The 15,853-nt window shown below is 50.8% G+C and overlaps 2 protein-coding genes across 2 annotated transcripts; both read right to left on the reverse strand.

Moving 5' to 3' along the window:
• LOC311530804 (uncharacterized protein) lies at nucleotides 1-4,506 on the reverse strand (the record flags this gene model as incomplete). Its single annotated transcript, XM_084647735.1, has 3 exons — nucleotides 1-3,350; nucleotides 3,642-3,755; nucleotides 4,380-4,506. 3 exons carry the CDS (start codon nucleotides 4,504-4,506, stop codon nucleotides 1,066-1,068), a joined length of 2,526 nt encoding a protein of 841 aa, XP_084503861.1. The 3' UTR covers nucleotides 1-1,065.
• A 4,379-nt stretch (nucleotides 4,507-8,885) lies between these two features.
• On the reverse strand, nucleotides 8,886-15,230 carry LOC311530823 (uncharacterized protein). The gene is made up of 5 exons (XM_084647766.1): nucleotides 15,000-15,230; nucleotides 14,032-14,119; nucleotides 13,386-13,512; nucleotides 12,649-12,762; nucleotides 8,886-12,358 (listed from the first exon to the last, which is right to left on the reverse strand). Exons 2-5 carry the CDS (start codon nucleotides 14,053-14,055, stop codon nucleotides 10,491-10,493), a joined length of 2,133 nt encoding a protein of 710 aa, XP_084503892.1. The 5' UTR covers nucleotides 14,056-14,119; nucleotides 15,000-15,230; the 3' UTR covers nucleotides 8,886-10,490.
• Between the last annotated feature and the right edge of the window lie 623 nt (nucleotides 15,231-15,853).

Genomic DNA, 15,853 nt, shown 5'->3' on the forward strand with positions numbered 1-15,853 from the left:
AAACACTAAAATCGGTTTATTAACTGGAACAAGGAGGTTTTCAGGGATCACAAGGGAGAAAGATGTGAAAGGTCAAAACTAGTTAGTTCTTAGTACCCAGGACAGATTTCCTTCCTGCCTTGGTGCGTCCTCCCCAGTCCAAGGCCCCGGTGGCCTTTCAAGGCATATCCTTGACTTCTGTAAAGATGGGAGAGGAGAGGTGAAAATGGAGGCAATTCTCCCTTCTGCTTTTATACCATTCTCTTCTTTGAGGTTCAAGCTCCAGCCAGGGGGCAGGCAACAATCAGTCTGTGGCCAAAGTGAGGGTCCAGCCGTCCTTCTGGTGAATTGTAACTCTCTTGTTCACAGCTCCACAGCTGGTGAATGGCCAGCTAAGCAATTAATGGCCACTTAGCACCTAGCTGGTCTGCAGGTACCATTGTCTCTAAAGAGTGAGTCTGTGGGCGTTTTCCAGCTTTCCAGCATGTAACAAACATACAGCAAACTCTCAGAGCTCCATGGAGAGTGCTGATCGACACATTTTAACAGGACAATAATATTCAGCAGGCAATGACTTTTCCTAGCATACTTCACAAGACATACTTTGGAGAAGATTTATCCTTCTGTAATCGTGGTGACCATAAGAGTGTAGACCAGTGGTTCTCAAAAGTGTTTCATTGGCCCCCCCTTCTTTGTGTGTGTCGTCATTTCCGCCCCACCCTCACAAGCACATATATGGCCACCTTGCAAAACACATTTTGGTGATTTCACCTATAAACATTCCCTCCATCCTTCAGCCCCTAACCCCAGTGATTTCAAGGAGAGGGAGCTGGAATTGGGCAGGTGACATGGGCGATGGGTATAATCTCTGAATTAACAAAATACAGGAACCCTTTGCATAAATTGTTAACCTCTAAAAAGATATAGCTAAATATAGACCACGACAGTTACCACTCTTCCAAGTCTTTAACATGTTTACATTTCAAACTCTAGCTTAATGAAGGCGGAAACACTTTTAAAATCTCTGTCTAAAAGTTGAATCTGAGTCAATTACATACAAGTTGCTTAACCTTTTCTTGCCATGCATCACAGAAGTTTACATCTTCTGTGGATTCCTCCATGTTTAACAAGGTCTGATGTCCGTATGAAACTTTTCCCACACTCCAAGCACTTGTGGGGTCTCTCTCCTGTATGGATTTTCTGATGATAACCAAGGGCTGATTTCCAAGTGAAACTTTTCCCACAGTCCAAGCACTTGTGGGGTCTTTCTCCTGTGTGGATTGCCTGATGATTAACAAGGTGTGACCGCCATGTGAAACTTTTCCCACAGTCCAAGCACTTATGGGGTCTTCCTCTTGTGTGGATTGCCTGATGATTAACAAAGTGTGACTTCCGCTTGAAACTTTTCCCACAGTCCAAGCACTTATGGGATCTTTCTCCTGTGTGGATTGCCTGATGTTTAACAAGGGTTGACCTCTCTGTGAAACTTTTCCCACAGTCCAAGCATTTATGGGGTCTCTCTCCTGTATGGATTTTCTGATGATTACCAAGGGCTGATTTCCAAGTGAAACTTTTCCCACAGTCCAAGCACTTGTGGGGTCTTTCTCCTGTGTGGATTGCCTGATGTTTAACAAGGGTTGACCTCTCTCTGAAACTTTTCCCACAGTCCAAGCATTTATGGGGTCTTTCTCCTGTGTGGATTGCCTGATGACTAACAAGGCCTGATTTCCGCTTGAAACTTTTCCCACAGTGCAAGCACTTGTGGGGTCTTGCTCCTGTGTGGATTGCCTGATGAATAACAAGGTCTGACCTCCATCTGAAACTTTTCCCACAGTCCAAGCACTTGTGGGGTCTTTCTCCTGTGTGGATTGCCTGATGTTTAACAAGGTGTGACCTCTGCTTGAAACGTTTCCCACAATCAAAGCACTTGTGGGGTCTCTCTCCTGTGTGGACTGCCCGATGTTTTACAAGTACTGACCTCTGCTTGAAACTTTTCCCACAGTCAAAGCACTTGTGGGGTCTCTCTCCTGTGTGGATTGCCTGATGACTAACAAGGACTGATTTCAGCTTGAAACTTTTCCCACAGTCAAAGCACTTGTGGGGTCTCTCTCCTGTGTGGCTTTTCTGATGATAACCAAGGGCTGATCTCGAAGTGAAACTTTTCCCACAGTCCAAGCACTTGTGGGGTCTTTCTCCTGTGTGGGTTCTCTGATGATTAACAAGGTTTGACCTCGCTGTGAAACTTTTCCCACAGTCCAAGCACTTATGGGATCTTTCTCCTTTGTGAATTGTTTTATGTTTAAGAAGGTTTGACCTCGCTGTGAAACTTTTCCCACAGTCCAAGCACTTGTGGGGTCTCTCTCCTGTGTGGATTGCCTGATGAGTTACAATGTCTGATTTCCGCTTGAAACTTTTCCCACAGTGCAAGCACTTGTGGGGTCTTGCTCCTGTGTGGATTGCCTGATGTCTAACAATGTCTGACCTGTGTATGAAACTTTTCCCACAATCCAAGCATTTATGGGGTCTCTCTCCTGTGTGGACTGCCTTATGTTTAACAAGGTGTGACCTCTTTATGAAACTTTTCCCACAATCCAAGCATTTATGGGGTCTCTCTCCTGTGTGGATTGCCTCATGAATAACAAGGTCTGATCTCCATGTGAAACTTTTCCCACAGTGCAAGCACTTATGGGGTCTCTTTCCTGTGTGGATTACCTGATGTTGAACAAGGGTTGACCTTCGTATGAAACTTTTCCCACAGTCCAAGCACTTGTGGGGTCTCTCTCCTGTGTGGATTGCCTGATGACTAACAAGGACTGATTTCTGCTTGAAACTTTTCCCACAGTCCAAGCACTTGTGGGGTCTCTCTCCTGTGTGGCTTTTCTCCTGTGAATTTAGTGCTGACTTTGAACTGAAACATTTCCCGCATTCAACGCATTGAATGGGCTTGTCCACAGTGTGGCTTCTCCCATGGTTATTAAGATCTCTGCGCTTATTGAAGCTTTCCCCGCTGTCCAAGCATTGAAATGATTTCTCTCCCGTATGGACTGTCTGATGTGTAACAAGTTGTGATCTCACAACGAATGCTTTCCCACACTCAAGGCAGTGCCAGGGTGTCTCTTCCTTGGGATTTGTCTGCTGCTCTCTGGGATTCTCGTCTCCTCCCCCACCATTAATAGATTCATCCACTTTCTTCCTGGTTTGGTTTATCAGAAGCTTCTCTGACCTGTGCCAATTTCCCCTGGCTTCTCCCTGATTCCAGCAAAGGGAAAAATTCCCTTCAGCTCTTCCCAAAAAGGTCCCCTGTGGTTCCACTTCTCCAGGAACTTCCTCATGATGATTCCTCTCCTTGTTCTCACTCGCTCGCTCAGCACCTGCTGGGAGAGACACAATCCAGAGAGGAGTCATTGTGCTGGGGAGAAAGAGGAACAGCACTGAGGGAAAAGCCAACACAAAGACTGAGCAATTGGATTCTGTCTCCACATCCCACCCAAACGCTGACAAGGAAGGAGAGACGGGAAGGGTGGAATGGCGTGAGCAATATCTGCTGACCATAGCCCTGCTCTCGGTGAGATGAAGAAGAACTGAGGGCGTTACTCATATCATATTTTGGGATTCTCAACTTTTTCCTTCATTCCCTAGATGGTTTCTCTGTCAGTCCTCACCTGTGCTGGTGCATCTCCGAAGCCTTCTGTCCTTGAAATCCTGGAGGTCGGACACCCACAGCTCTTCCCCTCGTTCCAGCCGGGCGATAAGCTCAGGTTTGGGAACGGGAAATCCTGTGCAGAAGGTGAAATGAGTCCAGATCAGGGTGCATGGAGCATTGGTGGAGGATCTGTCACAAAGGACATTCCGTGAGTGGAACCTGTCCCTGTGCTCTGCTGGAGGAAGGTGGAATCCAAGAGGATGGGAACAGGGTCACTGAGCCCCCTTGCGCAGAGGACGTTGTCTGGGGAGGTGAGTTGAATTATTACTACACCCTCACTAGGCGTTCCCAGGATCTGTGCGCTCTGGGGGCCTTGCTGACTCACACACAGGTCTGCACTTAAGACCCTGCCTCTTTCTAAACCTGCAGAGCCCAGAGCTCTCCCCATGGCTGGAGCTATTCCCAAGGAGGGAGATGAACAGCGATTTTATGTGCAGCCAAGAAACAACACAGACAAGACAATGCGGATTTATGTCCCTTTGAAAGCTGGAGGGGTGGGGATGGTTTAGCTTGTCCATTGGGTTTTGACTCCCGTGTCCCAGTGGAGAGGGCACCGAAATGCATGTATTTCTCACATGGCAGCTGTGCATTATGGAACCCATTCGCCTCTGCTCCAACTGACCAGGGAAGAACCTGACCACATTAAGAGACACACACCCCACAGCTTCTAATAACTGAGGGGACGGGAATCCCTTACCCAGCATGGTCACCGTCTCGTAGTTCTCCTGCATGACGTCCCTGTAGAGGGCTCTCTGAGCGGGGTCCAGCAGAGCCCCCTGCCCCTGGGTGAAATAAATAGCCACCTCCTCGAAGGTCACCGGCATCTGAAACACCAAGAGTCCCCCACTCAGCACCTGCTGCCCCAGCCACAATCCCACTACTCATGGGAAAGGAAAAAAAAACGTGAAGCTGTGGGAGGGCCAGAGTAGCAGAATCCCACCCACACCCTGCTCAGAGCAGCCAGGAGGCTTCAGGGGGCGGAGAAGGTGAGAGCTCCCTGTCCGCCCCAGCACACGGAGCATGCCAGGATCTTCTCATTTCCAACGCGCTTGCCAGCCACAGACTGGGACAGGAAGCAGAGCTCTGAGCCGGGGACAGGGACAGGAATCCCAACAGCTTCCCTTCGTATTTCACAGCAGCCCCAGGCAAATGGGGTCAGGCTCCAGCACTGGGATCCTGGAAAATGTTCCCAGCCCTGCCGAGGTGGATATATCCTGTCTGAGAAATGGGGGAATGTCCCCTCCCCCTTTCCCTGCCACAATGGGCCTATTTAGTAAATCGGTAGGTTTATCAAACCCTGTCTCCTCCCTCCCCCGCCCAGCAGCTCCCTGAAAATCCCCTACCTGAGCTGGCTCCATCACAGCCATTTCCCTTCTCTGGCCCCTGGTAGACTGGCCGATCTTTAGTGAAACGTGGACCTGATTCCTCTGCCTGTAGGGGCGAGATGGAGGTTACAGAAGGGGCTTCTGTCCTTGTCACACCCCGATTCCCCCCAGACTCTTCAGACCCTCCCAGTAACAGCATCTCTGAGCCAAATGCTAAAAAAAGGGAAGAATCAATAGGGCCAATTTGGGAGTCTGGCCCCGATTGCAGTGTAAACCCCTCTCCCTTACCAATAGCTGGAGGCCTCTGGTGGCGTCACCTGAAGATTCAGCTGCCCTGGACTCCCCCGGCAGCCCCCAGGGTCAGGCAGGAAGAGGCTGATCCCATTGGCCCATCTGCGCACCCCCCTGCCTGAGCCAGCAGTGACTGCGGTCTGACTCTGGTGTGGCTGAGATCTGAACCCTACAGGGAAATCAGACCAGGGCCCTGGGCAGCCCCCAACACTCAGGGCACACAGACCCCACCACCACAGGGGTGTCTGACAATAACACACTCAGAGCCAGATCTGTGGGGGCGCTGGGTTTTTTCCTTGTAGCTTCTGCACCCTGGGCGGTTAGTCCGTGATCACTCAGAAACCTGAGAAGAGTTTCTCTCCGCCCCTCCCACCTCGTGTCCCATGGGGCGGAGAAGCTGCCTGGGCATCTCCCCCCGCCCGCCTCCCCACATCCCCCCTTTCCCTCGCTGTGCCCCCCACTCACGTCTTCCCCCATTCCCGACCTCGCTCCCCTCAGCCCCACAGTCCCCGATCCTCCTCCATTGCCCCATCTTCCCTTCCGTGCACCCCTGCCCCCATCCCAGCCTGCCCCCAGCATCCCCTGCACCCGCCTCCGGCCCCTCTTTATCCTCCTCCCCCAGCAGCCCAGATGTGACGGGGATGGGCCCCGCTGCAAGGGGGGATGGGAGGGTCTCTCTTACCTTCCCTCCGAGCGGGGCCCCCCGGGGCAGGGGCCGGGCCGGGAAGGGGCCCTGGCCGGGCTGGGGGCTCTGCCCTGGGAGAGGCTCCCGGGGAGCAGCGGGCAGGGCCCGGCTGGAGGTTCCCCTCTCCCGGCTGCAGCCCGGGCTCCGGGCTCCCAGCACCAGCCGCCGGGGCTCGGGGATCTCGTCGGGAGCCAGAGTCCCCGCAGCGGCTGCGAGTCACTTCCTGGGCCGGGCTGAGCCCCGCGATCCTCCCCCCAGAGCCGCCCCCCAGCCGCTCCTGGGTCCTAGCGATCAACCCACAGTAATCCAGCCCCTGCCCCCTGGGGGCCCAACCGCCCCTGGGCTCGGGGAGCTTCTCCCAGCAGTAAGGGGTCATCCCGACTCGAAACTTCTCCTGTCAGCATTCAATCTCGCTCGCAGCCTCCCTGCAGGACTGACCGGGCACCGGCCACTGGCTGATCAGCCCGTCTGCGGCAAACTTCTCTCCATATTGGGCTGGCAGAGGCCTTGCTCTCACCGCCTCTCTGGTCACCGGCGACTGGCCCAAAACCTCTGGTTGTTTGAGCTGACTGGGCCAGATTTGCAGGGGGGAGCGAGGGAAGGCAAAAGGAGAGAGAGCAGAAGTGGGGGTGGCATAATTGTTTAGACCACTGGCAGAGGTGAAAGTAAGCCGGTCTGATCCACTCTGGCGGACCCGGCAAGAGCCGGGACACCGCTGACTGCACCGGCAGGGGGCAGCTTCCCCAGGCCGGTGATGTGAAGGGCTCTGGCCACCGGTACCACAGCGGAGCCCTGGGCCCTTTAAATCGCCGCTGGAGCCCCGGGGGTCCCGGCTGCCATTGCAGCTACTGCTCCTGCCCTGATTTCAAGGGCCCGAAGCTCCCAGCAGCTGCTCACGTACCAGGGGGAGTTCAGGATTTAGCCAAAATCAAAGTCAGTGGAGTTGAGGATGTCCGCTGGCTCCCCTTCTCTGGTTTGCCCTGCTTAGCGTGTCTTTCAAGATCAGGATGATGAAAGCCCAACAGTGCCATGCTGCGGCCCAGGAGACCGCGGGTGTGAGACGTACCCCAGGGTACAATCTGGACTGTTGAACTGCTTAATTCTCCATCCCAGGGCATGTTTTACACTGCTTCCCAGGCTGGATAAAAATCAATGAGTTAAACAAAAATCAGTGTTTTTATTTAAATTGGATTTTTTTTTTGATAAAATGCTTTTTGAGGAAAAACCTTATCTAAAGATACGTTTAATTAAGATACATTGTAGCTCAAAGACAGGTTTCAGAGGAACAGCCGTGTTAGTCTGTATTCGCAAAAAGAAAAGGAGTACTTGTGGCACCTTAGAGACTAACCAATTTATTTGAGCATGAGCTTTCGTGAGCCACAGCTCACTTCATCAGATGTGTACCGTGGAAACTGCAGCAGACTTTATATACACACAGAGAATATGAAACAATACCTCCTCCCACCCCACTGTGGGGTGGGAGGAGGTATTGTTTCATATTCTCTGTGTATATATAAAGTCTGCTGCAGTTTCCACGGTACACATCTGATGAAGTGAGCTGTGGCTCACGAAAGCTCATGCTCAAATAAATTGGTTAGTCTCTAAGGTGCCACAAGTACTCCTTTTCTTGTAGCTCAAAGATATCTCATCATGGAATAGGGATTGTAAATTCTAATTCTATAGTATGAGACAATATAGTCATGGAATGTTTAAGAAAAGTTTTGTACATGAGTTCCAATAGTTGATGGATTAGGGACCCAATTTTATGGGGTTCCACAGGCTTCTCTATAGATTACTTAGGTTAATCTTTCCATCTACCCCATGGGACTCAGTGCTCAGTCTAGAAGATCCCATCAGAGATGCTTAATTTCCCAGTTCTCAAACTGTGGCTTTGTGTCTCCAGAGGTAACATGCTTGTTAAAAGCCAGAATGTTTTAAAATAAATTAATATAGAGAGGTGAGAAATAACAGACCTCACCTCTATTGTCCCTCTGCAAATTTGTGTACACAGAGTCTATCCCTTCCCTCTCTCCAAAAGTGCAAAGTTTCAAAAAGTTGAATGAATAGAAGACTGTTGGAGGCAGAATAGATCTGGACAAGGAGAAGAAGTCTGGAGATTAATGTGAGAAATGATGGACATATGCTTTTCTGTTAAAATATTATATCTTTGCTGTTGAAGAAAAAAATCCAGAATACTTAACGTAGTTGTTTTAATGAAATAAAACAATTTAAACGTCTGTCTGGTGATGTTCTCCACCACAGGGTGGCATGACTGAAATAACCAAACAATGAAATAACCAAAAGCAAATAAATGTAATGAAATAACCAAACAATCATTCATTGTCTGATATAGCTGTAAAACTAACCTGAAAAGTTTTCAAAATAAATCTGTTTTAAAATGTATAGTGTGTACCTTCTAAAAATGCAACCTACATCTATCTCTGAGTTGTGTACAATATCTATTAAGATTATAAAAACCAAGAATGCACTTTTCTGTAGAATACAATGATTAAATCGAGTCTTCCAGACGAGTGATTTAAATCATCATTTAAATCAAATCCACCCTGCTGCATCGCTGTGTGAACACCAAACCCCTCCACGCTCTGCTCACACACAGCCACTAGCATTCAAACTCACTCCTGGCTGCACTGTACTGACTGTGACTAGCAAGACACTCATGAAGTTACTAAAGGACTCAGCAACATCAGCCACTTTTCTACTCCCAGCCTTGCACCCTGGGAATCTGCATCTTGGACTGCTCACTCTGTTCACTGTGCTGGACAAACTCAATAATTAGTGGGTCATCCCCCCACCCCCCACAAAGGGGTCGTATTAGGCCACAGCCTTGTTCTCTCAAGTCAAACCCCCCAAACACTTCAAGAAAAACACACAGGTCCAGACAAAACACTAAAATCAGTTTATTAACTGGAACAAGGAGGTTTTCAGGGATCACAAGGGAGAAAGATGTGAAAGGTCAGAACTAGTTAAGTCTATACAATTAAAACATGCATTTTAAATCCTAAATTTGACCAATATAAGGAAAATGCGAAGCAAGCAGGTTTTCGCACCCTCCCACTATTGCAAGCGGTTCACAGTTCTTCGTACCCAGGATGGATTTCCTTCCTGCCTTGGTGCATCCTCCCCAGTCCAAGGCCCCTGTGGCCTTTCAAGGCATATCCTTGACTTCTGTAAAGATGGGAGAGGAGAGGTGAAAATGGAGGCAATTCTCCCTTGTGCTTTTATACCATTCTCTTCTTTGAGGTTCAAGCTCCAGCCAGGGGGCAGGCAACAATCAGTCTGTGGCCAAAGTGAGCGTCCACCCATCCTTCTGGTGAATTGTAACTCTCTTGTTCACAGCTCCACAGCTGGTGAATGGCCAGCTAAGCAATTAATGGCCACTTAGCACCTAGCTGGTCTGCAGGTACCATTGTCTCTAAAGAGTGAGTCTGTGGGCGTTTTCCAGCTTTCCAGCATGTAACAAACATACAGCAAACTCTCAGAGCTCCATGGACAGCGCTGATAGACACATTTTAACAGGACAATAATATTCAGCAGGCAATGACTTTTCCTAGGATACTTCACAAGACATACTTGGGAGAAGATTTATCCTTTTGTAATCGTGGTGACCATAAGAGTGTAGAACCGTGGTTCTCAAAAGTGTTTCATTGGCCCCCCCTTCTTTGTGTGTGTCGTCATTTACACCCCCGCCCTCACAAGCACATATATGGCCACCCAGCTCTAAAGGCAGAGTCGCTGCTGGCGATGCGCCCGGCTCTGAAGGCCTCCAGCAGCAGCACAGAAGTAAGGGTGACCGAGTGAAAAGTGATATTCCTCAATATCACTGTTCACAGCAGACTTATCACCCCATTGCCACCCTGACTTCTGCCCTGCTGCTCCACCTGGCTTTTGAGAGCCTGAGCATTCATCCCCACCTCCCAGATAGGCCAGTTCCTTCTTCAAGAGTCCCAGCCAGAGGTCATGTCTCCCTTGACATATTCCTGTGCCTCCATTGGGAGGACGTGCCCCACAGTTTCAGAATTACTAGTGTAGACAGTCACCGTTGTGATTGGAACCCAAGATGGTAACACCTGCTCCTTTCTGTCTGCGGGATCCCCAGAGAAAATATCCGAGCAGGAGAGAGGAACAGATCTCACTGATATTAACCTTGCAAAAAAGATTTCAGTGATTTCAGCTATAAACATTCCCTCCATCCTTCAGCCCCTAACCTCAGTGATTTCAAGGAGAGGGAGCTGGAATGGGGCAGGTGACATGGGTGATAGGTATAATCTCTGAATTAGCAAAATACAGGAACCCTTTGCATAAATTGTTAACCTCTAAAAAGATATAGCTAAACATAGACCATGACAGTTACCCCTCTTCCAAGTCTTTATCATGTTTACATTTCAAACTCTAGCTTAATGAAGGCGGAAACACTTTTAAAATCTCTGTCTAAAAGTTGAATCTGAGTCAATTACATACAAGTTGCTTAACCCTTTCTTGCCATGCATCACAGAAGTTTACATCTTGTGTGGATTCTTCCATGTTTAATGAGGTCTGACATCCGTATGAAACTCTTCCCACAGTCCAAGCACTTGTGGGGTCTCTCTCCTGTATGGATTTTCTGATGATAACCCAGGGCTGATCTCCAAGTGAAACTTTTCCCACAGTCCAAGCACTTGTGGGGTCTTTCTCCTGTGTGGATTGCCTGATGTTGAACAAGGTGTGATCTCTGTATGAAACTTTTCCCACAGTCCAAGCATTTATGGGGTCTCTTTCCTGTGTGGATTGCCTGATGATTAACAAGGTCTGACCTCCATGTGAAACTTTTCCCACAGTCCAAACACTTGTGGGGTCTCTCTCCTGTGTGGATTGCCTGATGACTAACAAGGTCTGACTTCCGCTTGAAACTTTTCCCACAGTCCAAGCACTTATGGGATCTTTCTCCTTTGTGAATTGTTTTATGTTTAACAAGGTTTGATCTCTGTATGAAACTTTTCCCACAGTCCAAGCACTTGTGGGGTCTCTCTCCTGTGTGGATTGCCTGATGATTAAGAAGGTGTGACCTCTCTATGAAACTTTTTCCACAGTGCAAGCACTTGTGGGGTCTTGCTCCTGTATGGATTCCCTGATGTTTAACAAGGTGTGACCTCTGAATGAAACTTTTCCCACAATCCAAGCATTTATGGGGTCTCTCTCCTGTGTGGATTGCCTGATGAATAACAAGGTCTGACCTCCATGTGAAACTTTTCCCACAGTCTAAGCACTTATGGGGTCTCTCTCCTGTGTGGATTGCCTGATGATTAACAAGGTCTGACTTCCGCTTGAAACTTTTCCCACAGTCCAAGCACTTATGGGGTCTCTCTCCTGTGTGGATTCTCTGATGATTAAAAAGGCCTGCTCTCCATGTGAAACTTTTCCCACACTCCAAGCACTTATGGGGTCTCTTTCCTGTGTGGATTGCCTGATGATTAACAAGGTCTGACTTCCGCTTGAAACTTTTCCCACAGTCCAAACACTTGTGGGGTCTCTCTCCTGTGTGGATTGCCTGATGTTTAACAAGGGTTGACCGCTGTATGAAATTTTTCCCACAGTCCAAACACTTGTGGGGTCTCTCTCCTGTGTGAATTGCCTGATGTTGAACAAGGTTTGACCTTCGTATGAAACTTTTCCCACAGTCAAAGCACTTGTGGGGTCTCTCTCCTCTATGGATTGCCTGATGATTAGCAAGATATGACTTGCATATGAAACTTTTCCCACAATCAAAGCACTTATGGGGTCTCTCTCCTGTGTGGACTGCCTGATGATTAACAAGCGCCGACCTCCACCTGAAACTTTTTCCAGAGTCCAAACATTTATGGGGTCTCTCTCCTGTGTGGCTTTTCTCATGTGAATTTAGTGCTGACTTTGAACTGAAACATTTCCCGCATTCAACGCATTGAATGGGCTGGTCTACAGTGTGGCTTCTACCATGATTATTAAGATCTTTGCACTTATTGACGCTTTCCCCACTGTCCAAGCATTGAAATGGTTTCTCTCCCGTATGGACTGTCTGATGTGTAACAAGTTGTGATCTCACAATGAATCCTTTCCCACACTCAAGGCAGTGCCAGGGTGTCTCTTCCTTGGGATTTGTCTGCTGCTCTCTGGGATTCTCGTCTCCTCCCCCACCATTAATAGATTCATCCACTTTCTTCCTGGGTTGGTTTATCAGAAGCCTCTTTGTCCTGTGCCAATTTCCCCAGGCTTCTCCCTGATTCCAGCAAGGGGAAAAATTCCCTTCAGCTCTTCCCAAAAAGGTCCCCAGTGGTTCCACTTCCCCAGGAACTGCCTCATGATGATTCCCCTCCTTCTTCTCACTCCCTCGCTCAGCACCTGCTGGGAGAGACACAATCCAGAGAGGAGTCATTGTGCTGGGGAGAAAGAGGAATAGCACTGAGGGAAAAGCCAACACAAAGACTGAGCAATTGGATTCTGCCTCCACATCCCACCCAAACGCTTACAAGGAAGGAGAGACGGGAAGGGTGGAATGGCGTGAGCAATATCTGCTGATCACAGCCCTGCTCTCGGTGAGATGAAGAAGAACTGAGGGCGTTACTCACATCATATTTTGGGATTCTCAACTTTTTCCTTCATTCCCTAGATGGAATTTCTCTGTCAGGCCTCACCTGTGCTGGTGCATCTCAGAAGCCTTCTGTCCTTGAAATCCTGGAGATCGGACACCCACAGCTCTTCCCCTCGTTCCAGCCGGGCGATAAGCTCAGGTTTGGGAATGGGAAATCCTGTGCAGAAGGTGAAATGAGTCCGGATCAGGGTGCATGGAGCATTGGTGGAGGGTCTGTCACTAAGGACGTTCCGTGAGTGGAACCTGTCCCTGTGCTCTGCTGGAGGAAGGTGGAATCCAAGAGGATGGGAACAGGGTCACTGAGCCCCCTTGCGCAGAGGACGTTGTCTGGGGAGGTGAGTTGAATTATTTCTACACCCTCACTAGGCGTTCCCAGGATCTGTGCGCTCTGGGGGCCTTGCTGACTCACACACAGGTCTGCACTTAAGACCCTGCCTCTTTCTAAACCTGCAGAGCCCACAGCCCCCCCCCATGCCTGGAGCTATTCCCAAGGAGGGAGATGAACAGAGATTGTATGTGCAGCCAAGAAACAACACAGACAAGACAATGCGGATTTATGCCCCTTTGAACGCTGGAGGGGTGGGGATGGTTTAGCTTGTCTATTGGGTTTTGACTCACATGTCCCAGTGGAGAGGGCACCGAAATGCATGTATTTCTCATATGGCAGCTGTGCATTATGGAGCCCATTTGACTGTTCTAACTGACTAGCGAAGAACCTGACCACATTAAGACATGCAGACTCCACAGCTTCTAATAACTGAGGGGACAGGAATCCCTTACCCAGCGAGGACACCATCTCGTAGTTCTCCTGCATGATGTCCTTGTAGAGGGCTCTCTGAGCGGGGTCCAGCAGAGCCCCCTGCCCCTGGGTGAAATAAATAGCCACCTCCTCGAAGGTCACCGGCATCTGAAACACCAAGAGTCCCCCACTCAGCACCTGCTGCCCCAGCCACAATCCCACTACTCATGGGAAAGGAAAAATAAACGTGAATATGTGGGAGGGCCAGAGTAGCAGAATCCCACCCCTACCCTGCTCAGAGCAGCCAGGAGTCTTCATGGGGCAGAGAAGGTGAGAGCTCCCTGTCCGCCCCAGCACACGGAGCACGCCAGGATCTTCTCATTTCCCACACGCCTGCCAGCCACAGACTGGGACAGGAAGCAGAGCTCTGAGCTGAGGACAGGGACAGGAATCCCGACAGCTTCCCTTTGTATTTCACAGCAGCCCTGGGCAAGTGGGGTCAGGCTCCAGCACTGGGAGCCTGGAAAATGTTCCCAGCCCTGCCGAGGTGGTTATATCCTGCCTGAGAAATGGGGGAATGTCCCTTTCTTCTTTCCCTGCCACAATGGGCCTATTTAGTAAATCAGTAGGTTTATCAAACCCTGTCTCCTCCTTCCCCTGCCCAGCAGCTCCCTGAGACTCCCCTACCTGAGCTGGCTCCAACACAGCCATTTCCCTTCTCTGTCCCCTGGAAGACTGGCCGATCTTTAGTGAAACGTGGACGTGATTCCTCAGCCTGTCAGGGCGAGAGGGAGGTTACAGAAGGGTCCTCTGTCCATATCACAGCCCGATTCCCCCCGGACTCTTCAGACCCTCCCAGTAACAGCATCTCTGAGCCAAATGCTAAAAAAAAGGAAAGAACCAAAAGGGCCACTTTGGGAGATTTCCACCCATTACAGTGTAAACCCCTCTCCCTTACCAATAGCCGGAGCCCTCTGGTGGCATCACCTGAAGATTGAGCTGCCTTGGACTCCCCCGGCAGCCCCCAGGGACAGGCAGGAAGAGGCTGATCCCATTGGCCCATCTGCGCACCCCCCTGCCTGAGCCAGCAGTGACTCCGGTCTGACTCTGGTGTGGCTGAGATCTGAACCCTACAGGGAAATCAGACCAGGGCCCTGGGCAGCCCCCACCACCACAGGGGTGTCTGACAATAATACACTGAGAGCCGGGTGTGTGTGTCGTGGGGGAGGGGGCGGGACGCTGGGTTTTTTCCTTGTAGCTTCTGCACCCTGAGGGGTTAGTCCCCTGATCGCTCCCAAAGCTGGTTTGACCAGTTCCAGGAGAAGAGCTTCTCTCCGCCCCTCCCACCTCGTGTCCCATGGGGCGGAGAAGCTGCCTGGGCATCTCCCCCCGCCCGCCTCCCCACATCCCCCCTTTCCCTCGCTGTGCCCCCCACTCACGTCTTCCCCCATTCCCGACCACGCTCCCCTCAGCCCCACAGTCCCCGATCCTCCTCCATTGCCCCATCTTCCCTTCCGTGCACCCCTGCCCCCATCCCAGCCTGCCCCCGGCATCCCCTGCACCCGCCTCCGGCCCCTCTTTATCCTCCTCCCCCTGCAGCCCAGATGTGACGGGGCGGGGCCGCTGCAAGGGGGGGATGGGAGGGTCTCTCTTACCTTCTCCGCGAGCGGGGCCCCCCGGGGCAGGGGCCGGGCCGGGAAGGGGCCCTGGCCGGGCTGGGGGCTCTGCCCTGGGAGAGGCTCCCGGGGAGCAGCGGGCAGGGCCCGGCTGGAGGTTCCCCTCTCCCGGCTGCAGCCCGGGCTCCGGGCTCCCAGCACCAGCCGCCGGGGCGCGGGGATCTCGCCGGGAGCCAGAGTCCCCGCAGCGGCTGCGAGTCACTTCCTGCGGCCGGGGAATGAGGGACTTCAGCGATCGCTCCCACCCAGCTCCTCCTGGGTCCTAGCGATAAACCCAGTACCCGCGCTTTGCCTCTCTCTGTCTGGCATCTGTTGGACTCACAGGCTCTAAGGTCAGACGGGGACCATCATGAGCATCTAGCCCAGGGATTCTCACGGCCAAATTTGGTGGCCTCACAGTGTGGCCAACAACTCTCCCTGGTGGCCGCTCTGACACTTCCTCCTATAATCCTAATTAACTTTAGGAGAAACCAATAAATAGGTACAGAAGTAAGGAAGGCTGGGGAACACTCCTGGTATTGTGGGGAACTTTATTGGCTTATACACCTCCCCAATGGAATCAAATAGCAGAAGGATCTGAGTCCTGGCTCCCACTCCCTTTACTCGAGGCCTGCCTGACCTGGAGGACTTCCCTTCCACGCTAGTCCCTGAAACCCCAACAAGGCTGGGCCCAGGATTCCTGAGGGACCTTCACCCCCAATCTTGTTGCGATCACTCAGAACAGAGGCTAGGGTGTCGGATCCCCAGTCTGGGGTGCTCTCTTCACTCCAGACACTTCCCTGATTGTACAGAGTTCAGAACAAATACAATTTATTAAATAGTGGGTAATAAAA

The sequence above is a fragment of the Lepidochelys olivacea genome (genome assembly GCF_965140295.1).
Source record: "Lepidochelys olivacea isolate rLepOli2 genome assembly, chromosome: 14".
Taxonomy (NCBI): Eukaryota; Metazoa; Chordata; order Testudines; family Cheloniidae; genus Lepidochelys; species Lepidochelys olivacea.